Genomic DNA, 27,080 nt, shown 5'->3' with positions numbered 1-27,080 from the left:
TCGCCCTCCTCCACCCCCAAGGCCAACCCGCGCCCCCTGCTGGCTGGAAAGTACACACGCGTCCCTAGCCCTCACTGGGTCACCTGGCCTGTGGCCTTTGCTGTTTTGCCTCTGAGAGTCCCACCCTCCCACCCCGAATCCCGGCCCACCGAGGCAGCCCAGCCCAGCCCCTGCCTTGAACTGCCCCCGCCCTGCTCCGCCCCGTCCCCACCCCGGGGCTCCCCGGCGTGCAGCCGGTGGGAACCGGGGCACTGATGGCCCGACGGCCCCCCATCCCACCCTCCCGCGAACAAGCGCCAGAGGTAAGAAGGCCCCAGAGGGGAGACTCGCAGGTCTAGCAGAGAGCTTGGTAGCGGGGAGGGGGGGCCGCAAGGAAGGGAGAAATTCGCTTTTGGAATCCTTCTTTTAACCCCTTTTCTGCCGGCCCATCTGTCTCCTATCTCGGGGAGGGGGGTAACAGGCCCCTCCCTGGGCCACGCTCAGGGCTCTCAGCTCTCCGGGCGCCAGCCACGCCCATGCGGGGACGGGGGTGGGGGGCGGGAGCGGGGAGGGGACAGCCACCCAGATGCCACAACCTTGGTGAGGGTGGGAAGCCCTGAAGCTGCGAGTTCGGGCCTCCAAGGAGAGGGAAGAGAGGGTTCCTGACCAGAGGGAGAAGAGGGAAGAGACTCCCAGCGGAGGGCACCACTGGGCAGAGGCCTGGCATTGGGAAGGAGCCCGCGGGCTGCGGCTGGAGAGGGCGATCACAGGGGCCTCGGGAGGGGCTCCAGCCGTTGCGGGGGAGAAGGGGCAGATGACAGGCGGCCACGAGAGAGACCATTAGAAGTCCTGTAAAACGGGGGCTCCCCCCACAGTCCCGTGGTTAAGACTTCCACTGCAGGAGGCGCCGGTTCATACCTAGTAAGGGAAGTTCCGCATGAAGCCAAAAGAAAAGGAAGGGATGGAGGGAGGGAGGGCGGGAGGAAGAAAGAAAGGAAAGAAAAAGAGTGAATCCTCCTTCAACATTTCTTCTTGGGCCCCTGCTCCTGGGGCCACCTCCATGGGGTCTGGATCAGGGACACCTCCACTTCTGCAAAGAGCAAAGGGGACTGCGCCTGAGACCTTGAAGGAGATAAATGCAGCCAGCAAGTCAGTCAGTGGCTGAACCAGGGGGGGTGGCCAAGCCTCCTGTTGGTCCTGCCAGAGAAGCTGAGTGTGCCCCCCATCGGTGCAGTGCAGGAGTGGCCTGCTCCAGGAGGCAAGAGTACAGAGCATGCCGAACAGCGCCAGGGCTAATCCTTGCGCTGATTTCATCACCTGTGGGCCTAGGGCCCTGGCTCATTCAACCCCACCTGCCTCCCTGGCATGGACTGCAGCTTTCAAACCCCATTCACTGATTCACTACACCCCACCCTCCATTCATCTATCTGCCACAGGGAGAGATTTGGAGAGATTTACCCAGGGGCCCACATAGGGTCACACAGAGGGTGAAAGGAAAGCCTAGAGCTCAGGTCCTGCACCTGCTCCAAAGGGAGTCTCCAAGGTTCACCAACACCACCCCAAGGAGGGTCTTGGACCAGCTTCAACAAGCCTTTCTCCTGGGGAATTCCCTGGCAGTCCAGTGGTTAGGACTCTGTGCTTCCACTGCAGGGGACCTGGGTTCGATCCCTGGTCAGGGAACTGAGGTCCCACAAGTCTTGGTGCAGGGAAAAAAAAAAAAAAAGGAAATAAAAAACAAAACAAAAAAACAAGCCTCTCTCCTGAACACTTCTCTCAGCCAGCAGCCCATCGCTGGCCCCAGATCACTCTCCCACTGCTAAGCCTTTGTTCCAGCGGTTCCCTCTGCCTGGAATAACCTCACTTAGGCCTGGCCAAAGTCCCTGAGGCTTCAAAGGCCAACTGCCTGGTGAAGCTTCCCCAGACCCCTCCCCGGAGCACGGCTCTCCTTGGCCTGGACAGGTTGGCTTATCTCTGGGTCTTCAGTGCCTACCCAGGGTACACAGTAGTCGCCTAATAGGTGCTGGCTGAGTGCTCATCCACTCCCTGAATAAACACTCAGCCTGCACTTGGAGCTTCAGTTTCCCATCTGTGTGAGGGAAGCTAGGAAGAGCAGACATGGCCTGTCCCTCCGGGAGGGACTTCAGAACCAACGAGAACCCACCCCCTAGGAGCCCCTGGATTAAGGCACCAGTCCAGAGATTTCAACCTGGGGGCTCTGGAGCAGGATGACGGAATGTTTTCTCCCCTCCAGACCAAGGCCAAGGCTTGCATGTCTCACCTCCTGGGTATCTACACACAGAGGAGGACAGCAGAGTCTTAGACACCAAGGCTAGACAAGAGCAGGCGCTTGACCTGGGTAGACCAGGGCGGGGCGGAGGGGTAGGGCCCAGTGACCCCAAGGGATGACAGAAGCCACCAGCTTGAGGTAACCTCAGGACGCTGCCAGGGCATTTATAAACAGCGAAGCCAAACCACAGATACCAACGACCAGTAAAGTGAACTCCCTGGCGTTCTCTGCTGCCCTGATTTCCACCTTCAGAACAGTTTTCAACAATGGAGTCGACTCAGGTCACGTTCTCGTACAAAAAAAAAAAAAAAAAAAGCTGAAAGGGTCAAGTTCCCTCAACCAAGCCTCACTATTAACTAATCACTTGCCATGTGCCAGGCCCCAGGGGGAGGGGGATACAATTATTATTATTGTCGTTATTAGTATAATAACATATAGACGGATAACATAATAATGTTGAGTGAAAGAAGTCAGACCCAAGAGAGCACATACTGTATGATTCCATTGATGTAAAGTACAAAAATCAGGCCAAATTCATCTATGGTGGTAAAGGCAAGGTAGCAGTTGCCCTTGGTGGGGAATTTTGGGGGCTGAAATGCGGTTTGTTTTATTTTTTATTTTTGTCTGCACTGGGTCTTCCTTGTGGTGCATGGGCTTCTCTAGTTGCAGAGTGGGTGGGCTCAGTAGTTGTGGCGCGTGGGCTCAGTTGCCCCGCGGCATGTGGGATCTCAGTTCCCCCACCAGGGATCAACCCCGCGTCCCCTGCATTGGGAGGCGGATTCTTAACCACTGTGCCACCGGGGAAGTCCCTGAAATGTGCTATAACTTGATCTGCATGGAGTCACAGTGTAGACATAGGGAAGAATTCATCTGGCTGCTCACATAAGATTTTACACTTTAATGTAAATAAACCAGTAAAGCTAATATAATAATACTATACCAAAATACTAATGATTGCCCCCCCCCCCCATTTTTGAGCCCCGCTGGCAGGAAGGGCTGTCTCCAACCACCGTGTCCTCACGGCCACGCACAGGGCAGCCACTTGGCCGCACTCTCTCTATTCAACCTCACAACTTTTACAACCATGGAAACCGCGGTTTGGTGGAAGTGGGTCTTGTCTGACTCCAGTGCCTTTCCCGGGAAGTTCTGTGGCCACTGCAGCTCTGGGAATGAAGGCAGAGACGTGAGTCCGAGGATGGAGCCAGGGCTTCCAGCGGCCCGGTGGCCAGCTACCCCCGGCCAGGCCGTGAGGGGCCAGAAGAGGGAGGGTCTAATGCTTCCAGCAGGAGGTGATGTTCAGGCTGAGGGTTTAGACCAGTGGGTGAGGTTTAGACCAGCAAAACCTGGAGGGAGGACGGCAGCCCAGGTGGAAGAAACAGCAGAAGCAAAGGCCTGGAGGGAGGCAAGTACAAGGTGTGGGCGGGATAGGGTGCCCTGGTCAGGCTGGCACACAGGAGCTAGAGGAGGCTCAGCGGAGCAGGTGTGACTGGCACAGCCATGGGTTGGCACCAGGCAATGCTGGGTTCTGCTGAGAACTCTGGGTCCTGAGAAACTTCCAGAAGGCTTAATGAGATGTTATTAAACAGGAGTTGTTTGGGGGACTTCCCTGGCGGTCCAGTGGTTAAGACTGCAATCCCAATGCAGGGGGCACGAGTTTGATCCCTGGTCGGGGAACTAAGATCCCACATGCCGTACAATGTGGCCAAAAACAAAAATAAAAACAAAAAAAACAGGAGTTGTATTTGAGCTAATGTCAGCCACGCCCAGATTCACAAAAAAGGCTGGAGAAAGAAGACAGTCAAGGCAGGGCGGATGTGACATCACCGCCCCCCTACCCATCCCCCCCTCCCCCCACTCCCACCACCCCCACCCCACCCCCGACACAGAGCTTCGTGTGCCTGGAATCCAGGGAGACACAACCAGAGCCCCTCCACCCAGGTGGCTCCTGCTGAGACACTCACAGCTGTGATCACTGGCAAGGACGCTGGACACCTCCCCCAAATGGCCCTAAGGAGGACAGGAACTCTGTTGGCAGCCCAGTCAGGGACACAGGGTTCAGAGACAAGACGATCAAGAGGCCCCTGAATTCCATCTCGGGCATGACCACCGTTAGCCCTCTGCAGGGACTGCGGGATGGGAAAGAGTTTTGTTTTTGTTCAAGAAGCTGTTACTACGTCAGTGGAGCATCTTAAAATCAATGCCATCTTAGACACAAGGACATATTTTACATATATGTGATATAAATGGATATATTTAACCTGATGTTTCTTTCATTTAAAATTATATTGTGAAAAGGATGGTGGAGAAAAGGAAGGAGAAAGGAAAGACATAATAGTGTCATCATTACTCATAGCTGGGAGTCAGTAGATAAATAAAGGACTAAGGGTGTTATATAAACTTACAGAGGTAACCACAAGTACACAGCTACAAAATTTCCAAAATATCAGAAGAAATCTTGCACCTAAATTAAGCCAATAGTTTATAAACTACAAAAATAGAAAGCGTAAAATAAGATGACTTCACTGAGTCTAAGATAGATTTGTCACATCGATATATGCAAACTCATCTGTAAAGGGACCTGCCCGTCAGATGGCTCACGTTCAACTTTAAGCTGGAGGCAAAAGACACTCCCCAATCCAGAGGACTCAGAAGGAATGAAAATAAAAGCATGGTGCAAGGGATAACAGGCAAATGCAAACAAACAGAAAGCAGGGGTCAAGTTCAAGGCAAAACATTAGGTGGGGCCAAGAGGTGCACTTTATAATGAGAATGAGTGCAAGTCGCAGTGAAGGTATCACATATCTAGTATGCACCAAACTGCATTCATTTGCTCTTCGGTGCCAACCTGCATCAAATAACACAGTATCCACATTCATACAATGAAAGAAATACAGGGAGAAAGTAAAAAGCACATCGGTAGTAGGAAATTTCAATTCATCTGTCGCAGATACGTGTATTAAGAAAATTAAGAAAAATTAAGATTAGAGAAGACGATAATATAATTATTGACATAGATTTAATTAATTTTTTAAAAGATCTTTTCTTTTTTTCTTTATTTATTTTTTAAAAGTTAGCCTTTTGGGCTTCGCTGGTGGCTCAGTGGTTGAGAGTCCGCCTGCCGATGCAGGGGACACGGGTTCGTGCCCCAGTCCGGGAAGATCCCACATGCCGCAGAGCGGCTGAGCCCGTGAGCCATGGCCGCTGAGCCTGCGCGTCCGGAGCCTGTGCTCCGCAACGGGAGAGGCCACAACAGTGAGAGGCCCGCGTACCGCAAAAAAAAAAATTGTAAAATGGTTTAGAAGAGAAAAAACAGTAGAACTAATTCAAATAAAATAAATCCAGTAGAAATAATTTTTTAAAAATTGAAAATAGCAGGAATTCCCTGGCAGTCCAGTGGTTAGGACTCAGCTCTCACTGCCCAGGGCCTGGGTTCAATCTCTAGTGGGAGAACTAAGATCCCACACGCCCCACAGTGCAGCTAAAAATAAAAGAAAAAAGAAAGATTGAAAACAGCTAAATCAGTAGTTGATCTAGTCAAGGAAAGAAAGGAATAAAATACAAATACACTACAGATGACGACAGTGGTGGTAAATTTTTCACTGCACACCCTCTGATGCCTTTAGAGCTTACCTTTTGCAGGGAGAGAGGCCATAGCGAGATAAATCAGTAAGGTTGTTTCGTGTTTTGGCAAAGTCCTTGCTCCCACGGGGGTGAGTGGCCTCTGCAGCAGGACCTGACGCCTGCTAGGAGTGCCTGTTTACCCGAAGCTTTGCCCTGTGCTTTGCGTATTTTTTTTTTTAATAAATTTATTTATTTTATTTATTTATTTATTTTTGGCTGTGTTGGGTCTTTGTTGCTGCGCATGGCCTTCCTCTAGTTGCTGAGAGCGGGGGCTACTCTTTGTTGCGGTGCGCAGGCCTCTTACTGTGGTGGCCTCTCTCGTCGTGGAGTACGGGCTCTAGGCACGCGGGCCTCAGTAGCTGCAGCACGTGGGCTCAGTAGTTGTGGGTTGCGGGCTTAGTACTTGTGGCTCACGGGCTCTAGAGCGCAGGCCCAGTAGTTGTAGCACACGGGGCCCAGCCGCTCTGCAGCATGTGGGGTCTTCCCAGACCAGGGCTTGAACTCGTGTCTCCAGCATTGGCAGGTGGACTCTCAACCACTGCGCCACCAGGGAAGCCCGCTTCCCATAGTTTTGATGCAGTTACACGCCGTTTTCACAGCTTGAATACTGGGTGCAAACGGTCCTTCCTTGGATGCTTTCTAAGGCGCATCTCCCTTACCCTCGGGCCGTCTGAGGGGTCGAGGCCGGGTCATTGGTCCCCATCTGGACTGGTACAGGTGGGGGTTCCGGGGCCAGAGGACACTTCCGGCTTCCCAGGCCTCACAAGTCACGACCGGCCTTGGTGGAAGAAGCCTCCCTGTCTGCATCTCCTCCGGGTCAGTTGCGGGTGGGCCAACTTTCAGCCCTTTACTTTGCCTTGATGGACCCCCCAACGAGCCTGGGGCCCTGCCTGGGGAGAGGGCCCCTGCCCTCCGGGATAAACATCCCCATATAACGATGCTTCCGGATGGAGAGAAAAGCCCAGAGCCCTGGGAAGCCCCAGGGAGTCCAGCCGCTGGGGCCTCCAGGGAAGGCTTCTTGGACGAGGCGGCGTGCACGCTGAGACTTATAAGTCGGGACCTCACAAAGCGGGAGAGTGAGTGTTGGGGGGAGGAGGGCAGACTTGTAACTCCACGGCCCCCACAGACCCCCTCACTCCCGCCCTCAGAGGCTTGGAACTCTGGCTCAGCAGAGCAGGGTGGGATAGAGACAACGAGATATGATCACTTTCCAGCGGACGCCGGACGACCTCGGCCAACACACACGTCATCGTCAGTTCATAGAAATTGGTCTTTTGGCCAAGTGGACGTCCGGGGAATTGCTAATCTGCAACCTGCTGCCAGCCCCCATTCGTGAGCCCCAGCAGCCCGAGGCGCCCTTTGCCGCCCCCTGCCAGCTGGTCTGTAAGCGCCTCGCTGCGCGGCAGAGCTCGGGGCCCGGGGCCCTGCCAGCGCGAGGATTGGCCGCTCTGAGTCAGGTGCCCCCGCCCCGGGCCAACCAGAGAGGGGTAGGCGGAGTCACCGGCGTGTCTCCTGCTGGGCGGGGCTGTGGGCGGGACGGCTGGGCTGTTCGCTCCGCCCCGAGCGCCCGGCGGGGGACTGGGTGCGCCCCTTCCGGCCCCCTGGGACTTCAGGACGCGGCGCCCTGGAGCTGCAGCTCCCGCCTCCTTTCCCCACTGCCTCCCTTCCCCACTTAGTGGCGGGGCAAGGTTTTCAAACCCCGAAGTGGCTTTTTTGGGATAAAGACGCAAATCCTTGCTAGGCCAAGAGGCCCTGCGGATCGGAGCCTTGCGGCCTCTCAGCCTCCCCTCGGGCCTCGTCCTTGCCGTTGGCTCCTCAGCTCCAGCCACAGCTCCCTCCTGCCCTGGGCTTTCACCCAGTCTGTGCCCTGTGCATAGTCAGCCCTTCCCCCCTCCGGTCCCCTCCCCCTCCAGCCCCCATCTCTCCTCAACTGCAGCCTCCCTCCCCCCATTCTCCAGTTACGCTGACCCGTGCCAAACTCCCAGATCAAGGCCCCTGGGACTTTGTGCACGCCGCCGCCTCCGGGGTTCACCCAACCCCACCCCCATCACGTGGTCAAGAACAGTCCCTACTTTCCAGAGCCCAGTGCCTCTGCTCTGGCCCCACCAGTTCCCTGAGGACCCACAGTTGCAGAGACTTGAGTTCAAACCGAGCCCTCTGCCTGACACATTTGTGGCCGCCCTGGGAGAATGGCTGATCGGTGTTCTTGCAAAACAGTGCAGCCAACTTAGGGAGAACTCTGCTGATTTGCCGTCACTGAGCAGGGGCTTGGTGGACATTGAACCTCCACAGCCCAGCCTGCAAGGTCAGACATGTGGAAAGGGCCTTTCAGGTTCATAAACAGCTTTTTAACATTAACTCTCAGGTTCTAACTTCAGCAACATCTGACAGTGAAAATAGCCTGTCCTCAACATGAGTCTGGTCCCTCTGGCCAGATGGCCTTCTGTGCACCTCCAGCATCAGGTCCAGCGGGGCTGTAGGGCCCACCTCCGTCTCAAGTCTGAACTCTGGGTCAGCTCTGAATCCTGTGTGACCTTGGGCAAGTTCCTTCACCTCTCTGATCCTCTGTTTTCTTTCTCTCTTCTTTTTTTCTCTTTTATTTTCAATAAAATTAGTAACAGGTACACATCTTTAAAGGACAAATAGAATTACAAGGCTTAAAATGAAAAAACGGCAGTTTCCCGACCTTCTCCCCCTCCCTCAGCCCCACCCTGAGTCCTCCCCTCAGAGGCAGCCATTTGTGCTCTTAGAAGTTTCTTCTGGCTTTCACTTTTTTTTTTTTGCGGTACGTGGGCCTCTCACTGTTGCGGCCTCTCCCGTTGCGGAGCACAGGCTCCAGATGCGCAGGCTCAGTGGCCATGGCTCACGGGCCCAGCCGCTCCGCGGCATGTGGGATCTTCCTGGACCGGGGCACGAACCCGTGTCCCCTGCATCAGCAGGTGGACTCTCAACCACCAGGGAAGCCTTTCACTTTTATATGTGTAAGCGACAGGCTTATACTGACAATTACTGATTTTTCACTTTTTTTTTTTTTGGCCGCTCAGCACAGCATGTGGGATCTTAGTTCCCCAACCAGGGATCGAACCCGCACCCCCTAAAGTGGAATCGTGGAGTCTTAACCACTGGACCGCCGGGGAAGTCCCTGATTTCTCTCTTTTTTTTTTTAAGATACGATCCAATGGCTGCCTGCTGCTGAAAGATGAGGATTTAGCTCCGTTAAACCCTGGTACCTCCACACTTGTCCCTCGCCCTGTCCTCCCAACGTTACCACACGCCTCTAGGTCTCTCACCTGTAACAGGTGCTGGCTCCTCAGGAGTGGTGTGAGGATAAAATGACCTCCTGGATCCTAGGAACACTTCACACAGTGCTTGGCACACAGCAGGTGCTCAATAAATGCAGCTATTCAGTGATAAATATCTGCTGATTGGTTCAGGTATATTTTAAATTTTTTATTATAAACAGTTTCAAACATACATAAAAGTAGAGAGAAGTTAACAGTCTGATGAACTTCCAAGGACCCATCACCAGCTACAGCTACATCAACCCACAAGCCTAAGGGCAACCACTTTATATTATGGGTTTTCCTCCCATCATTTCTAACATAAATAAAAATGTAGCTATTTGTGTCCCCCTAACCTTTTTAGATAGATGATGACATGATATATACAAGAATCAAGTGGGTTTTTTTAAAATACCTTTTCATTTATTTATTTATTCTCTTTTTGGCCATGCAGCATGAGCGATCCTAGTTCCCTGACCAGGGATTGAACCCGTGCCCCCTGCAGTGGAAGCACGGAGTCTTAACCACTGGACCGCCAGGGAAGTCCAAGAATCAAGTGTTTTTTCTTTTTTTTTTTTTTCTGTTTTTTTAACATTTATTTATTTATGGCTGTGTTGGGTCTTAGTTGTGGCACGCAGGATCTTTCATTGCGACACATGGGCTCTTCGTTGCAGTGCGTGGGCTTTTCTCTACTTGTGGCAGGGGCTCCAGAGTGCATCGGCTCTCTAGTTGTGGCGCCCAGGCTCAGTAGTTGTGGCGTACAGGCTCAGTAACTGCGGCACGTGGGCTTAGTTGCCCTGCAGCATGTGGGATCTTAGTTCCCCGACCAGGGATCGAACCCACGTACCCTGCATTGGAAGGCAGATTCTTAACCACTGGACCACCAGGGAAGTCCCAAGAATCAAGTGTTCTTAAGTAAACTTTTTAAAACTACTGATTACAAATGTAACACAAGTTTATTATGTGTGTTTATCTCACACAATAATCTCACTGCCCAGCTCTGTGCAGGGACCACATTGCAGGAACGTGTGGAAATTGACAGAAATATAGGTATTTGCCTACACACTTTTTAATAACACATTTATTGAGATACAATTCTCATGGCCTAAAATTCACCCATTTAAGCGGTTTTCAGTATATTCACAGAGTTTTGCAACCATCACCACTGTCTAATTTTAGAGCATTTTCAACACCCCAACAAGAAACCCTGTACCTAGTAGCAGTCGTGCCCCATTCCCCAGCCCCAACTAATCTACTTTCTGTCTCTTTGGATTTGCCAATTCTGGACATTCCATATAAATTGGATCTTACAATATGTGGCCTTTTGTGGCTGGCTTCTTTCACTTAGTATATTTTCAAGATTCATCCATATTGTAGCATGTGTCAGTACTTCATTCCTTTTTAGGGCCATATAATATTCCACTGTAGTTAAAACATTGTTTTTAACCTGCTTTAAAAAATAACAACTTAAAGAAAACCCCGCATATTAGGAAAGTAACACACATCATTGCAGGCGGTCTCCTCTGAAACATGAGCCATGCAAGAAGCTTAGAGATCATGGCAGGGAACAACTTTGTCATTCACTCATTCACTCTTTCATTTATTCATTCAACAAACACCTGCTGAGCCCTGATGTTGAGTTGGGCCCTGGAGACCCAGAGGTGGAGCAGCCCTGGCCGAGACCTTGCCTGGGTCAGTCCAGCAGGATATCCCGGCCTGAATACAAACACTTGAGATCAATGCAGATGCTCTGAGGAGAGATGGTAACAGCAGGAAACTAGAGTGAGGGGGGACCTTGTGCTGGGGCTGAAGCAGGTGAGGTGGCAGATGGGGCAAGGGCATGGGATGGAAAGGCCTAGCAGCGGGAACAGCATGTGCAAAGGCCCAGAGGCATAAAAATCGGCCCTATGCTTCCCTTTCAAGCAGACCCACCCAGTCAGGAAGGCTTGCCTCTCTCTGCACACACCCTCCCCGCCTCCTCTCCTAGTCCCTCTTTCACAAGCCTATTACCAGAGCAGGTCTCTTAACCAGGCTTCACAGAGAGAACCGCAGGGAGGGGAGACCGGAGGCTAGAGAAGCCAGGGGTTTCTGAAACTGGACACAAAAATTTTACATCCTCATTTCCACACACCTCTGACTGATATTTACTTTCTCATCAGTTAGGAATGGCGGCAACAAACTTCAGTGGTGTCAGCTGCACCTGTGACTTTGTCACCAACAGAAACCCAGATATTTTCAAATCACATTTCAACTGAAGAAAAATCTTTAAATATCATTTACACTCACTGCTACTTTAAAATGATGAATTTTAATTTTATTTTTATCTATTTAATTTTGGCTGCCTTGGGTCTTTGTTGCTGCACTAGGGCTTCCTCTAGTTGCGGCGAGCAGGGGCTATTCTTTGTTGAGGTGCGCGGGCTTCTCATTGTGGTGGCTTCTCTTGCTGCAGAGCATGGGCTCTAGGCGCGCGGGCTTCAGTAGTTGTGGCCCACGGGTCCCGCCGCTCCACGGCATGTGGGATCTTCCCGGACCAGGGCTCGAACCCGTGTCCCCTGCATCGGCAGGCGGATTCTTAACCACTGCGCCACCGGGGAAGTCCTAAAATGATGCATTTTGGACTTGCAGCTTTGGTCTTTTTATTTAATGTGCTAATAAATAAAATACACTACTACATTGCACACGTGTTTAAAATTTTTTATTAATTGCTTTTCTATATAATTGGTTTCCTCCATCTACTCATTTTAAAATACTGTTTAGAGAAGTCCATAGGTTTCCCCCAGACTGCCTCTGGGGTCCGTGGCATGCAAAGTTCAAAGGTGCCCGGTCGAGAAAGAGGAAAGTTCTCAGGGGTGGCAGTGGAGGCCCCAGGGGAGGAGCAGGGGCAAGAGGCCAGGGCCCGGACCGTGGGGAGAGCCCGTAAAGGGCCTGCCACCCGGCCTACGGAGGGCGCAGACGGGACTGGTCCTTGCAGGGAGGGAGGAAGCCACTCCGGCCCCTAACCCGGTTAATCTAACCGGACCCCAAAGCCCGACTTGTGAGGATGGTCAAGGCTGCCGCATTTGACAGCCTACAGCGTGCCGGGAGCTCCAAGCGCATCCCGTGTTACTTTCGCACCTTCCGATGGCACAGGCCGGGAAGGCGAGGCGGAGGTCCCCAGGGCAGCCTGTGGTTCCCTGACGCCGCAAGTCACCCCCACGCTCCGCCAGCGCAGCCTCCGGACCCTGCCTGCCTGTCCCGCCCACCCTGAGCGCAGGTGCCACGGGGCGAGGGGGCACAGCGTCCGGAGCCATCGCCCTCTTGGGACGCTTGCTGGTGCCGATTCCCCCTGGCCTGGGGGAGCGACTTTCCCAGCTGCTGCCATGGGCCTTCGGACCCAGACGCGACGGGGCGCACCGGCCATGCCGGTGGGGGGAGGTGGGCCCCATGGGCCCAGATGCGCCGCGGCGCGCAGCCTTGGACAGCCCAGCACTCGGCAGAGATCCCGGGACTGCCACCCGCTCAACAGAGAGGGCTCCTCAAGGCCGGCCTGTAGTGTGACAGAATCCCATCTCCTTTTTTACAGGTGGAGAAACTGAGGCTTAGAGAGGCTGCGTGACTAGCTCGAGGTCACACAGTGAGTTGGTGGCAGGGCGAGAAGAACCCAAGCCCCTGAACTCCCCGGGCGGGGCCTCTCCCCACGACAGTCTGAGAAGGCAGCAGGTAGAGCCCATGAGGTGTGATACTAAGGTAGGGGCCAGCTGCACATTTCGGTGTTCCCAAGGTAAGATGTGTGTCCTAAGAGAAGTGAAAAATTTGGGCCCCCAAACAGGGACACACAGTTTGACCCATTATATTTTTTAAAGGGCCGGTGGTGTGGGGTGGGAACTCAGAGTCAGGCTACCTGAGTTAAAACCCTGCCCTCCGTCTTCCCTGTGACCTTTAATTTAAGAGTTCTGTGCCTCAGGTTCCTTACCTGTAATAGACATACCTATTCAGGCAGGTTATTAATGCATTTCTAAAGCTGGGAAGAAATGCACCAATAGTTAACAGTGAGATTTGGGGTGATTTAATTTTGCTTTATTTATACTCATACCTGTACAGTGCAAGCTGTTTTAATTCCTGCTCACTGGAAAGTTTCGAAACACTTGGAACCTGTCTGTCTTAGTTACTGACGTATCCCAGCACTGAGCATGGTGCCTGGTGCACTGGACATGTTTGTTGACTGAATAAGTAAACTATCAAAAACAATGCCCGCCCTCTTGGAACACTCATTTGAGTAAAGAATAATTCTACCCAAAGCAATTTTGATAATATGCAGAAATAGAGAAAGAATATGAAGAAGAATGTATGTATATGTATAACTGAATCACTTTGTTGTACAGTAGAAATTAACACAACATTGTAAATCAACTGTACTTAAATAAAATAAATTTTTAAAAAATGAGAGCAGCACAGAAAAAGAAAAGAAAAGAAATAGAGAGCCACAGGAGGGAGGGGACCCATAGCTAAAGGGAAGGGGCAGGCTGCCTGGAAGAGGTGATGTTAGTGGCAAAAGGGGTACGGACGTGACAGCCTTTTGTAGTGTGTCTGCATGGACAGAAGCTAGGTGTGCCACAAGCTCCGCAGGGCACAGCACTAGGGAAGGGTGGACAGGTGGTCCAGCCACAGTTGAGGGCCATGAGCATCTTGCTATAAGTCTGGATTTTGCCTGGGGGCAGTGGGGACCCACGCATGCTCTGGAGCAGGAGAGAGCTAGGATGGAGATGGAGCTTCGGGAAGACTAGCTGGGGAGGCCCAGGGCAGTACCCCTTAGGGTGCCACAATGGTCCATTTGTGAGGTGGTCTGGTCTGGGAGGAGGAGAAGAAAGGGATGACATTTCTGAGAAAGTTGATCAGGAGTCGAACTTCCCACAGAGCAAATGGCCAGCCCAGATGGCTTCACCTGTGACTCTCACATGCATTTAAGGAACAAAGAGTTCCACTCTTACACAAACTCAGAATGTAGAAAAAGGGGGAAATGCCCCAGTCCTTCTGTGAGGCAGTCATAGCCTTGACACCAAAACCTGATAAGGGAAATGGGAAAAAGAAAAAGTACAGGGCAATCTCATGCATGAAATACAGGCAAAAATTCAACGTGAGTAACAAACGGAATCCAGCAATACGTGAAAAGGATAACAACACAGCCAAGGTGGGTTAATCCCAAGAGTGCAAGCAGATTGGTTCAACATTGGTAAACTCAGCATAATCTATTGCTTTAACAGAAAAAAAATGAGAAGTCATACCATCCTCTCTATGGTTGCAGATGAAATTCAAGCTCCATTCATGAGAAAAACTGTTAGCGAACTAGGAATGGAAGGGACTTCCTTGCCCTGATAAAACCCTATAACAAGCATCACATACAGTGCTGAAGCACTGAAAGCTTTCCCTGTGAGACTGAAAACACGACAAAGATGTCCATTGTCCACTTCCAGTATGGTTCAAACTGTCCTGAAGGTCCTGGCTAGAGCAGTAAGGCAAGGAGAAAAAGGGTATAAAGATTCAAAACGAAGAAGCAAAATTGTCCTTATTTAGAGAGGATAGAAAAGTCACAGAACCAACACATAAGTTACTAGGACACAAAGGTTTTAGCAAGGACACAAAGGTTTTAGCAAGGTTGCTGGATATAAAAATCAATGTGCAAACCCCGCCCCCCCCAACCCACCAGTGTTAAAAAAATTCTAGCTAAGACAATTAGAAAATGAAGGAAGAACAACCATTTACAATAACGTCAAATATAAGCCTCTTAAAACACGTACAAGACCTCTTTGGAGAAAATCATAAGACTTGATAATGAGATAAAGAGGCCTCAGTAAATGGTGAGATATACCATGTCCATGGATTGGAAGACTTAACATTATAAAGAGAGCCACTCTCCCCACATGATACATACGTTCAATGCCATCCCAGGTAAAACCCCAATGGGCTGCATCACAAGGCTCTGCACTGGGCTTACCTGCAGGGAGAAGGGAGGATCATGGTCAGGACAGGGCAATGTCTCTGGGGTTCAGCAGTGTTTTTATGGGGGGGGGAACATTTTCAGGCGAAACTGGTCCATTGCTGTTGGCCTTGTAAACTGATGCATCCCTTTGGGGGCAAAATTTGATAATTGTATATATCAAGATCTATGAAAATGTGGAATGCTTTGACTCTGTCATTGCTCTCCTGAGAATAATCCAAAAGAAAAAAAAAAGTAATTTATTCCTTGCCAACGTTATTTTAATCCTGAAAACTGGGAGGAAAAAGCCCCTCAGTATCCAGCCACGTGGCTTGAATTCTGGCCACCTACTAGCTGCTTGACGTCAGGAAAGCCCCCTCTTCTCTGGGTCCGTTTCCTCCTGTGTGGAATGGAGGGAATGGTGTCCAGCCCTCGGAGTGACTGCAAGGCACCTGGCACCCAGCCAACAGCTCCCTGAAGCCTTTCTGGAGTAAGCATGCCCCATGCTCCCGGGAGGTGACTCTCCTGAGGTTGATGCAGCCAGCTAGGCTCGGCTACCAGCCCAAGTGCCCTGGAGACAACGTCCCCATGGCTGCAAAACCCCACCATTCTGCTCTGCTCAGCACTCCCCGACCACCCCCGCTTCCGGCACCCCAGTGCTGTTCTACAAGCCGCTTCAGCTTCCCAAGCACCCACCTCCACACCCCATCCAGAGGCGCCCCGGCCAGGGCCAGCTGCTGCAGCTCACCAGAGTGGATAGCAGCACCTGGCTACAGCACAGCACCTGCTCACACACCTGCTGGCCCTGGGCTAGACCCGGCTTCAGCGCAGCTGCCCGCCTGCCCACCGTCACTCCCGTCTGTCTGGATCAACTGCCATTTCCTGCATTTCCTGTGCTCTGACCGACTTGGCAAAGGCACAGGGCGAAAGGGAGGTGGCCCCCGGCCTCACGAGCTCCTGGGTAAGTTAACGACAAGCCTCCAGGCTCGTGGCCGTCTTCCATGAGGATGGCCTCCACAACCAGCTGATCCCACCACAGAGGCCCCATCTAGGAGCCCCCGCCCTGGTCCTGCTGAGGAGTGCTCCTTGGTCTGCAGTCTCCCCACCCTGGGTCCTGAGCCCCTGGATGCTACTGCAAGTTACAGATAAAAGGCCATGTAGAAACTAGCGAAATGGGCCACGTTGTGACTTTTTTGGGGTATTTTTCACAGATATCACAAAATAAGTCCATTTCAACCCAGAGGGGACTGACTTACCCAAGGTCACATGGAGTTAGCAGAGACAAACAGAATCCAGGTCTCTGATTGTGGGCTAGGGCCCGCCCCGCGCGCCAAGCTAAGGTGCTTTACATACAGAACCTCACCTCATTCTTACAAGTGCCCTGAAAGCCAGGCCTGTTTCCCCACTGTGGCTCAGAGAGGTTAGGTCACCTGTCCAAGGTCACACAGCTAGTAAAGAAGCAAGGGGGGCCCTGTTCTTCCTAGTCAGTGTCCAGCTTGGGTAGCATTTAGGACGCAGCCACAGAAGCAAAGAATTGTCAAGCTGGAGCAGGCAGGCACTGGAGAAGCCCAGCTCATCCACGGTCAAAGCCCAGCAGGACACAGCAGTGAGCGGGAGTCTGTTTGGAGGCGTAGACAAGTTCCTCCGTGCCATGTGGGGACAACAACGGACACCCAGAAGGATGTGCAACCCCCAAAGCAGCAGATGATGATACATATCTGTGGAGAATGTCCCACAGAAAATGAAATAAAATCCAGGGATCCAATCTGACGCAGAGAATGCAGATACAGAATAATGCACAAGGACTAAAAGACTGGTGGTTTCTGACGCTCGATGAAACGTGGAATTCAGAGGAATATCTCCATTTGGATTTGGATTTGCTGTTAATGTTGTATAGCTTTTGATTAGTGTACTTTATGAATACAATGCTATACACATGATTTCATTTGAAAAACCATATTGTATTTGGGTATCTATTAATAGTTTATATTGGGCCCGGGTTTGATCCCTGGTCGGGGAACTAAGATCCCGCCAGCCGCAAGGCACGGACAAAAAAAAAAAAAAAAAGGAAGAAAAAGTTTATACTGTATAGAGAGATTATTTTTTAGTTCAATTTAAAAAAAAGAAAAGAAAAGCACAGCAGATGCGGGGCGCTTCCCACGGCTCACACTTAGTGGCTCCTGTGGCGTTTCCCTCCCCAACCATAAGGTAAGGCGGGGTCAGGCTCCCGTTGCAGGAACCCAGGAGCCCACACAAGCACGCGCTGCTCAGCCTGCTCTCCCCTTGCCTTCACGCCCTTTTGTCCCAGTTAACTCGGAAAGCTTTAAGGTCGTTTGGAAGCCCGACAGTGCAGATTCCCACTGGAAGGGACGGCGGCCTACTGTAGCTCCAGGAAGGCGCCTCCGTCCTGTGTGCCCCACTTGCCTCTCCTGCAAATCCAGGCGGCTTCCTCACCTCACCTGGATCCTGAGGCAGTTGTTCCACTCCAGAAATAGCTCGTATTTGTTTTACAACTTTTGAGCTGATACAGATTCCAGCCTCATTTAAGGCAGAGGAGTTTCTTTGTCCCTGAGGTAGGCCAGAACCTGCCCTGAGGACAGAGCCACACCCATGACCCAGGTCCTGCTAGAATTCCTTGATGGGCTTTGGAATCAGAGATTTGTTAAAACCAACCAGCAACCAGGTTTAAGGGCAGGGGGCCCGGCCAGGTGTTAAACCACCCCCAGGTATATGCAGTGTGTAAAGGATAGGCTGAGTTTAAAGCAGGAAGTGACAGCTAGTTAGTTCTACCCCTTCCCTGACCCATTTTGCATTGGGAATTAGAAAGACAGAGGCTCTGGGAAGTCACTTTAGTCCAGATTCCATATTAAGCACCTCTCTGTACAAGGCCTGGGAAACTAGCTGCTTGCTAACAATGGAAGGAGGAGAGAGAAACAACAGGTACCCAAGGCAGTACAGAACTACACGCCACGATGCTGCAGGGGAAGGGAGAAGGAATAATGGGGAGGGGTTGCTGCCCAGTGCGGATGGTGAGAGACGGCTCTGTCTGGCCAGGCCGCTGTAACACAGTGCCATAGGCTGGGTGGCTTATAGACAACAGATATTTATTTCCCACAGTTCTGGAGGCTGGAAGCCTGAGGTCAGGGTGCCAGCACGGTCGGGTCCCGGCGAGAGGTCTCCTCCTGGCTGCAGATGGCCGTTTTCTCACTGTGTCCTCACAGGGCAGAAGGAGCAGAGGAGCTCTCTGGGGTCCATTAGGGCACTAATCCCATTCACAAGGGCTCCACTCTCATGACCTAATCACCTCCCAAAAGTCCCACCTCTTAATTAATACCATCACATTGGAGACTGGATTTCAACACATGAATTTTGCTCGGGGAAACATTTAGTCCTTAGCAGGCTCTCTCTCTGCAGTGGTTATATTTCTTATTTTATTCATTTATTTATAAAATAAATTTATTTATTTTTGGCTGCGTTGGGTCTTTGTTGCTGCATGTGGGCTTTCTCTAGTTGCGGTGAGCGGGGGCTACTCTTCACTGCAGTGCGGGGGTTTCTCTTGTTGCAGAGCATGGGCTCTAGGTGCGCGGGCTTCAGTAGTAGTTGTGGCTTGTGGGCTCTAGAACGCAGGCTCAGTAGTTGTGGCACACAGGCTTAGTTGCTCCGCGGCATGTGGGATCTTCCTGGACCAGGGCTCGAAATCGTGTCCCCCGCATCGGCAGGCGGATTCTTAACCACTGCACCACCAGGGAACCCCTGCATTGGTTATATTTTAAACCGACAGGGGTTAACACAGGGAATTAATTTACAAAATCACTGGATGGGCTGAAAACAATGGGCCAGAGATCCAGGGATGGCTGAACCACGAACAAGGGCCGAGACCAGGAAGGCCACCACCGGGATTGCCGAATTCAAAGGTGTGCAGCAGGGAATTGACCCAGGGATCAGAAGGCAGGGTGACGGCTGGAGGTACAGCCGTGGATGCGCTGGTGTCTCTGTGATCTTTCTCGCCAGAAAACCAAGTACTGGGAAGCCTTGCACGGAGGGGTGCTCAATATGGGAACTGGACTGGAAGTGATTTCCCTCCAGAGCCTCTGTCTTTCTAATTCCCAACGCAAAACAGCCCTCAGCGTCAGAGAGGGGGTAGAACCAATGAACAAACGAATGAAGGAACGAACTAACTGCACTGCCACCTCCTGCTTTAAATTCAGCCTGTCATTTACACACTGCATATGCCTGTACACGGCAAAGCTGACACTTTATTTCAGCCTTCCAAAATTGAGTATCTGATCGAAGAAACCCAATTTTCACCCAGAACCCCAGCGACCAGGGAGTCTGGGAAGCAGAGCAGGGAAGAAGGTGCCCAGCCCATCTTCCTTCCCAGGAGGCAGAAGGAGAAAAACTCCCCACAGGCCCGACGCTGCTGGTGCCAGGGACTGGATGGGGAGGGAGAAGGCCTGTTCCCAGGTTTTGGTCGGTGCAGTGGGTGGGCGGCGGGGAGAGCGTGGAGCTGGGGGGCCGGAGAGGGCCAGAGTTCAGCTCCCACAGAGCTGAGTCTCTGGGCCTCTTTCCCAGGCCTGTATTTCACAGGGCAGTGGGGAGCTTTTCTGTAGAAGATCATTGATCAGGGGAGAAAAATCAATTAAAGCCCACTGACTGGAAAAGTAACTTGGGCTGGAATTTTTCTAGGGGAAAAGCAGCTCCAAACCATAACTTATCTACTGCTCTATTAATAACACACGAAGCCACAGCCGATAAGCAGAACAAGCGTGAAGCGTATACATTAACTTTATACTGAAGAGGGAGGAGCCAGTGAAGCCGGGGAGGGAAGGATGACGTATGGGGACAGGAAAAGGGAAAGCAACAGAGGAGGAGAGGAAAGCCCGGGAAGAAGCCAGGGAGACAAGGTGCAGAAAGGAGAGAATCAAGAGGAGGGAGAGCTGGGTGCAGAGGGGGAAGCGTTGGGCGACAGGGCCGCAGCCCCACATAGGCAGCGAGAGGCCCGGGTGATGAGAGGCTGACTGTGCCTGTTCTCCCATAAATAAGAACTCTATTTAGTTCACCAGGAATATAAAAATACGCCATGCTTCTGGAAGCAGGCTCCAGCTCCTCTGCCCCGAGTCGCTGACGTAACCCATAACCAGCAGGAAGAGCCGTGATGCGATCCTCAGCCTGCTTCCTAGTGACCCAGATGTGCGCTGCCTGCCTCCTTCCAGCTTATTTCCCGCACTTGCTCAGAGCTCAGTAGATAAGCTTGTTTTCAATTCTTTACATTCTCCCTTGCCTCGCCTAAGGTGACCGTTACTAACTAAAGAGTGGGTACATTCCCGTTCCTTTCTTCGTGCTCATATAACATAAAGATTATCTGTATATCTATATCTGGGGGGGGGTGGGGAGAGGATGGGGACGACGGAGGGGAGAGAGGAGCCGACAACATATACACACAAGCACAACCGCAAGCCTGCTGCCACACGGAACATAAACGGCACACCGATCAGAGAACACAGGTGGATCAAACAGGGAGGGCTTCTGCCCTGCCCGGCTGGAGTGCTGAGGAGGTGGCCTTTGAGGTGGAAGTTGAAGGATCCAGCGGGCAGAGGTGGAGCCTGGGGAGGAAGACATTCCAGAAGGAAGGAAAGGCAGGGAGGGACAAGGCACACCCAGTGTGACCGCAGAGTGACATCTTGCAAAGGAGGAAGGAGTAGGGCTGACAGGAGGCTTGTAAGAGGAGGTTAGGGCCAAAGAGCTGACTTGGGTCTGCCTGGATGGTCAGAGCTCACAGACGATGGCCGTCAACCAGGATGAGCGCGGGAAAGGCCCTTTCAGCTGAACCTACAGCCTGAATGCCTCGCCTAAGTGTCTCACGTGGCTGGACGAAATCAGGTCTAGGGGCTCTGGACTCAAATTCTTCTTTTTTTTTTTGGCCACGCTGCGCAGCTTGCAGGATCTCAGTTCCCCAACCAGGGACTGAACCCAGGCCACGGCAGTGAAAAACATCAAATCCTAACCACTAGGCCACCAGGAAACTCCCCTCTGGGCTCAAATTCCACGACGCCCACCAAGTTAGTGGATTCTAACACTGCCTCTTCCACCTGAAGCAACAGGTTCCCTGAAGGCCGTCTGGTACCCGGTGGGTCTGTTCTTCGCTGACCCCTGGGTGCCTAGCGGGGTGGCTGCCACGTGGGAGCACCTAATCTAGTGACTTGAACTTGCTGCTCTCTCGCTTTCTGTGTAGTTCGCTGGGGAAACTGATGACACCACTACACCTTCTGAGTGCTGCAGGAACACCCAGGGCTGTGGGCACAGTGGGCGGCTGTCCAGGGACGGTCTCAGAGGCGCGGGGCCGACAGGTACTAGGGGAGCATTCTCAGGTGGTAAGAAGTCAAATAACCTGCTCTTTAACTACGAGGGAAGGGGGGAGATAGGTAGAACGCTTGAAAATGGTTAACCACTTCACTACTCTTAGTTTTTTCTTTTTTTTTTTTTTTTTGTGGTACGTGGCCCTCTCACTGCTGTGGCCTCTCCCGTTGCGGAGCACAGGCTCCGGACGCGCAGGCTCAGCGGCCATGGCTCACGGGCCTAGCCGCTCCGCGGCATGTGGGATCTTCCCGGACAGGGGCACGAACCTGCATCCCCTGCATCGGCAGGCGGACTCTCAACCACTGTGCCACCAGGGAAGCCCTACTCTTAGGTTTTTAAATGGGGAGAAAGCTCCCAGCCACCATTCTTCCTTCTGATAGGGAAATGGTACAGTTAGCTGTCTAAAGTATCCAAAAGATCTGATACAAAATGGGAAATGATGGGAAAAAAGCACAAATTTAATATGGATAATTTGGCTTCCACAAGCTTTTCTTCATTTGCTACTTTAAAAAAAAATTATAAAATACTTATTTGTACACCCATGTTCACAGCAGCATTATTCACAACACCTAAAATGTGGAAACAACCCAAGTGTCCGCTGAGGGATGAGTGGATTAGCAAAATGTGATATATACATACGAAGGACCATTATTTGGCCTTAACAAGGAAGGAAATTCTGACATACCTCATGACATGGATGAATACTGAGGATATTTTGTTAAGTGAAATAAGCCAGACAATAAAAGGACAAACACTGCGTGATTTACTTATATGAGTGAGGTACCTAGAAGTCAAATTTACAGAGACAGAAAGTGAATGGTGAGTGTCAGAGGCTGCAGGGAGTGGCAAGTGGGGAGTTACTGTTCGACAGGAACAGAGTTTCAGTTTGACAAGATGAAAAGAGTTCTGGGGATGGACGGTGGTGAGGGATATACAACAATACAAACATACTTAACACCAACGAACTGCACACTTAAACAGGCCTATGATGGTAAATTCTATGTCTTTTACCACAATAAAAAAATCTAAAAGTAAAAATACATGTGTGATAACTGCACACAAATATAAACAAACAAACAAACAAAAACCTACCACATAAACCCCAACTGCTCAAAATCCTAGTTCCCGGAAGCAAACGACACTGTTTTGACATGTTTACTTTCCACTTCTCCTATACCTTTCCCTCAAAGAGTTGGGATTATAATATATACATAAATGTGCTACATTTTTGCTTATTATTGTATCGTAGCATTTCTTTCATATTAAAAACGTTTACGAAATTAAAAATCATTACATGTAAACTCTATCCCGTGGATTCCATATGGACGGACCATAAAATTACCAAGAGACAACCCTTTAGACACGCAGAACGTAACACCCCCTTCAATGTCCCCTCCCCTCCATCCCATTCCCTGGTCTCTCGTTCCCCAAGGGAACGACTTACAGTCTCCCCTGTGGCAGTAGGTCAAGAATGGGCCCCTGCAAGTTCCTCGCACCCCAGGACAAGGGTTTACGTGAGAAGCCCAGTGGGAGCAGTGGGTTCACGGCTCCACAGGGCCTGACCCCTGACTCTGCAATTCCCTTCGCCTTTCCACACAGTCACAAGATAACGCCACAGTCCTCGCCATCACGCCAGTTTCTGGGCAGGAAGGAAGAGGGGCCGTCTTCTCTTGGGGCTTTATCTTCTTATTAGGGAAGGGAAGCCTCTAATGTAACATATGTTTTCCTTAATATTTCACTGGCCAGAACTGGGTCACGTTCTCCCCGACTCCTTTTCACATCCATCACTGGCTAAAGGAAGTAAGACTGCCTTGGGGGGAAAAGAAAGGGACTTCCTGGCGGTCCAGCAGTTAGGACACTGTGCTTCCACTGCTGGGGACCTGGGTTTGATCCCTGCTCGGGGAACGCAGATCCCGCAAGCCATGTGGCGTGGCCCAAAAATAAATTAAAAAAAAAAAAAATTTTTTTAAAAAAGGACTGCCTTCGCTGTTTAGCCAATCATGATTTATCCCGCGAGCTAAGATAGTTCCACCCTCTTCCCGAAGGAGCAGATTTCTACCTGCTACCCGAAGAAAAAACTGGGGCTCTGTAAGGAGGGAGCATTGGATGCTGGGAGAAGAGTGGTCGCTGGCCAGACACCAGAGTGGATGCCACAGGGACCTGATGTATTCTGCTAAACAAATGCACACACGTACATCCGCGTGACATACAGTAACGTGTTCAACCACTCCTCGAGGCTATTTCTAGAAGGGATTTCTGATGTACGACCCCAGCTTACATAAAGGCTATGTGAGAGTCAGCAGCTAACATCGAGCTGGTGGAATAACGTGATGGACGACAGTCAAGACGCCTCCCGTCTCCACAGGCTCCTATGACAGACACAGCCAATAAGATGAAGATCCACATATTACATCTCGTATGTAACAGGTAAGTCACTAAATTTGGATCCAAAGAAAAGCAACGGTTTGAATAGAGGATGGGGAAAGGCGATTTAAAAGCTACATACATGTGAAAGCAAGCAGTGGCTGGTTTGCAGCTCTGAACACTGAAAGGGATGAGTTCCAGTGAACCTTGACACCATGAAGTCACAGCTGAACATGGCCAGGCCCGCTACAGGTGGAAGCCAGAAGCGGACAGACTGTAGTCTTTCATCGAGTAGGCTTTGCATCTAGAATTCAGTGGTTTGGGGAAAAAAAAAAAAAAGGGATGAGTAAGCGTCCAAGGGAAACTACCACTTCATGGCTGGAGAGATGTGTGTGAGCAGATCTATAAAACACCTCTACCTGCCTGTAACACAAGCAGCATTGTTACCTGCTTACCACTGGATTAATACATGAATCAAGGCATTTACTTCGGCAGGAAATGGTCTTTCTATGTGGACTCCCTCTTTGTTGTGGCAGTTGCACTGGGGGTTTGCTTGTAGTAAAACGTTTGCTTTGAGAGGGCTGGAGCAAAGACTGTGTGGGCTTTGTGCAGGTCAAAATAAGACCGTTTCTCCAAAGCACAGTCTCCTTAAAGGGTTTCATTTTTGAAGACACTTTTGAAAAATAATTAGAAATATACACTTTCATGTAGTTTGGGATAAGCAATATTCTTTACTTGTTTCACATTATAAACCAGTTTTCACTGTTTGAATTTCCTAGAATTATGTCTAATTTCCAGACACTTATTTGCTCGCAAACGTGGAAATTCCTACTACTCAAAAAATCTTAAGGACGAGTAAGCTAAATTCAGGGTTCCCAGAGTCTGATTACTTTAAGACTCTGCCACGCTGCTTAGCCCATGAAGCAGCATTTTCCTGTCCCCACCACCCCCATCAAAGTACACCACCATTCATTTAACACTTAGGGCGTTCCAGGCCCTGAGTAACTCAGATGCATGAACAGCTACGAGAAAGCAGAAGAAACATCCCTACCTTCCGGAAGCTTCCAACTCAGGAACTATCTACAAGTAATTAAAGTAAAAGACAGCTAACTGCTTAGCAAGTTGGGAATTTTCCATGCTGCGGGGGAAACGGAAGACCAGGGAGGGCGTTATTTGCAACTGGAGGGTCTAGGACGCCTTGAGGCAGGCTCGGAACTGAGCGTGAGGAAGGCATTCCTTAAAGAACGGGAGTATGAACAAAGGCGGAAAACGAAGGGGCAGATTCACCAACAATGACGCTTCTGTGAGGCGGAACTGCGGGGGTGGGGTGGTGCCGGGAAGCAGCAGGAGGGAGAGTGAAAACCAGGAAGAGGTGAGGGAATTTATTTCGCACCTATTACATGCCAGGAGCATTGTGCGTATTATTTAGATCAAACGTTACAACAATCTTGAATAGTAATATTCTGATTTTACAGATCAAGAAACTGGCCCAGAGGGGGTCTCCTGGTGGCCTAGTGGTAAGGATTCCTGGCTTTCACTGCCGGGGCCCAGGGTCAGTCCCTGGTTGAGGAACTGAGATCCCACCAGCCATGTGGCCCGGCCAAAAAAAAAAGAGTGAGAAATGCGAGTAGAGGGAGGAAAGAGAAGAGGACTGAAAATTGGGGCATTATTCCAAGGTGAGGTTGCCAGACAAAACGCAGGACAGCCAGTTAAATCTGAATTTCAAATAAACAAGGAAGACTTGTTTATCTGAAAAACCAAAAAACAGAAAGAAACTGGCCCAGAGAGTTCAACAAACTCACCTGAGATCACTTAGCTTATAAATAGTGGAGCAAATATTCAAAACCGGGTCTGTCTGATCAGAACTCCTATTTTTTTCCTGCTATGCCATGCTTCCTTTGAGCCCAGCCAAGGATTCGGGACTTCATTCCACGTGCAGCAGGGCTGGAGGACACAGAAGGAGCATCAACGGGCACTTCTGCTCTGACAGGGTGGACGCAGGTCCGGCATTGGGCAGACGAGAAACTCCCTGCCCTCAAAGCATGTGCAGTTTTGTGGATGAGCAGAAACATTAACAGCCGTTTTCATTATAATGTGAGGACAGTGAGAGCAATTTGGTCAGAATGCTATGGAAATTCCCCCCCAAGGAAGGCTTCCTAGAGAGGTCATCTGAGCTGTTTCGGAAGAGGAATAAGGTCGAAGGAGGTGAGAAAGGATCTCCTAGGCAGAGAAAAACAGTCTGAAAACAAAGGTGTGAGCTCTTGTGGTGCATGTATCTGGGAGTAGCGGGAAGGACAGAAAACGAGGCCGGCAGGTTTAGGGATGCCTGGCTGAGGAGCAGCTCCATCCCGAGTTTGCACTGGAGTAACGTGGTCCCATCTGCATGTTAGAAAAACCCAGGAGAGCCTTGGGAACAGAGAGGGCTGGAGGCAGGTAGAGCGGCTGGTCGCCAAAGCTTTAGGTGAGAGTGCGCCAAGGCCTGCACCAAGACAGTGAGAGCAGGAATGGAGAAAAGTTGGTTTGAAAAATATTTAGGAGGACTTGGTGGCTACACACGGGGATTACGGAGCCAGAGGAGTAGATGATTTCCAGATTTCGGCCCCGGGCAACTGGGTGTGACTGGTGAGAGGGTAGGTGCCCGAGAGGAAGAGGGCAAGAAGGTTGTTAGGGAGACCCCGTGGGACACTGAGTGGGGACAGTGGATGTACGTCTAGAGCTCTGTGGAGAATCCAGACTAGAGACAGAAGCTAAGACTGCTCAGCACGCAGGTGGCTGTTAAGGCCACAGGGATGGATGAGGTGACGCAGGACAGCATACAGAAGAGGGCCAAAAGGAGGAAAAGTCAGAAGCGAGAAGATGGACAGCAGAGCTAAGGAAGGAATCCGGGGACCGAGCAGCCGGCCACATGAAGTGCAAGAAAGGATGAGAAAACGAGGTCAGAAAAGCCTCACCTGGGCAGGGCACCACAGCAGGTGAGGACACAGTACCTGCGGCTCAACAGATGGAGCAGAGACTCTCAACACAGACCTGGTCTCAGGAGGCTTCGCTGGGAATGGAAGGAGATGGGCAATGGTTACAAGGAGACACAGGGTCAAGAGACAGCCTTGTTTCTGAAGACCAGAAGAGGGATTTCCCTGGTGGTGCAGTGGTTAAGAATCCACCTGCCAAGGCAGGGGATGAGCCCTGGTCCGGGAGGATCCCACATGCCGCGGAGCAAACTAAGCCTGTGTGCTACAAC

At 51.0% G+C, this 27,080-nt stretch overlaps 1 protein-coding gene and 1 pseudogene across 1 annotated transcript in view; one reads left to right on the top strand and one right to left on the bottom strand.

Annotated features, from left to right (window-relative positions):
• DEGS2 (delta 4-desaturase, sphingolipid 2) overlaps positions 1-7,276 on the bottom strand; it is a 70,572-nt gene extending 63,296 nt beyond the window's left edge. The window contains exon 1 of the mRNA XM_067725981.1: positions 5,897-7,276. Within this exon, the coding sequence (XP_067582082.1) occupies positions 5,897-5,918 (22 nt within the window). The 5' untranslated portion in view covers positions 5,919-7,276. The remainder of the gene's footprint in view (positions 1-5,896) is intronic.
• An 8,341-nt stretch (positions 7,277-15,617) lies between these two features.
• Positions 15,618-17,115, top strand: LOC137206782 (DNA-directed RNA polymerases I, II, and III subunit RPABC4 pseudogene; annotated as a pseudogene).
• The last annotated feature ends 9,965 nt before the right edge of the window (positions 17,116-27,080 follow it).

This window comes from Pseudorca crassidens, chromosome 1 (genome assembly GCF_039906515.1).
Source record: "Pseudorca crassidens isolate mPseCra1 chromosome 1, mPseCra1.hap1, whole genome shotgun sequence".
Taxonomy (NCBI): Eukaryota; Metazoa; Chordata; class Mammalia; order Artiodactyla; family Delphinidae; genus Pseudorca; species Pseudorca crassidens.
Note: the sequence above shows the minus strand (reverse complement) of the source record. Positions and strands in the feature narration are given on the sequence as shown.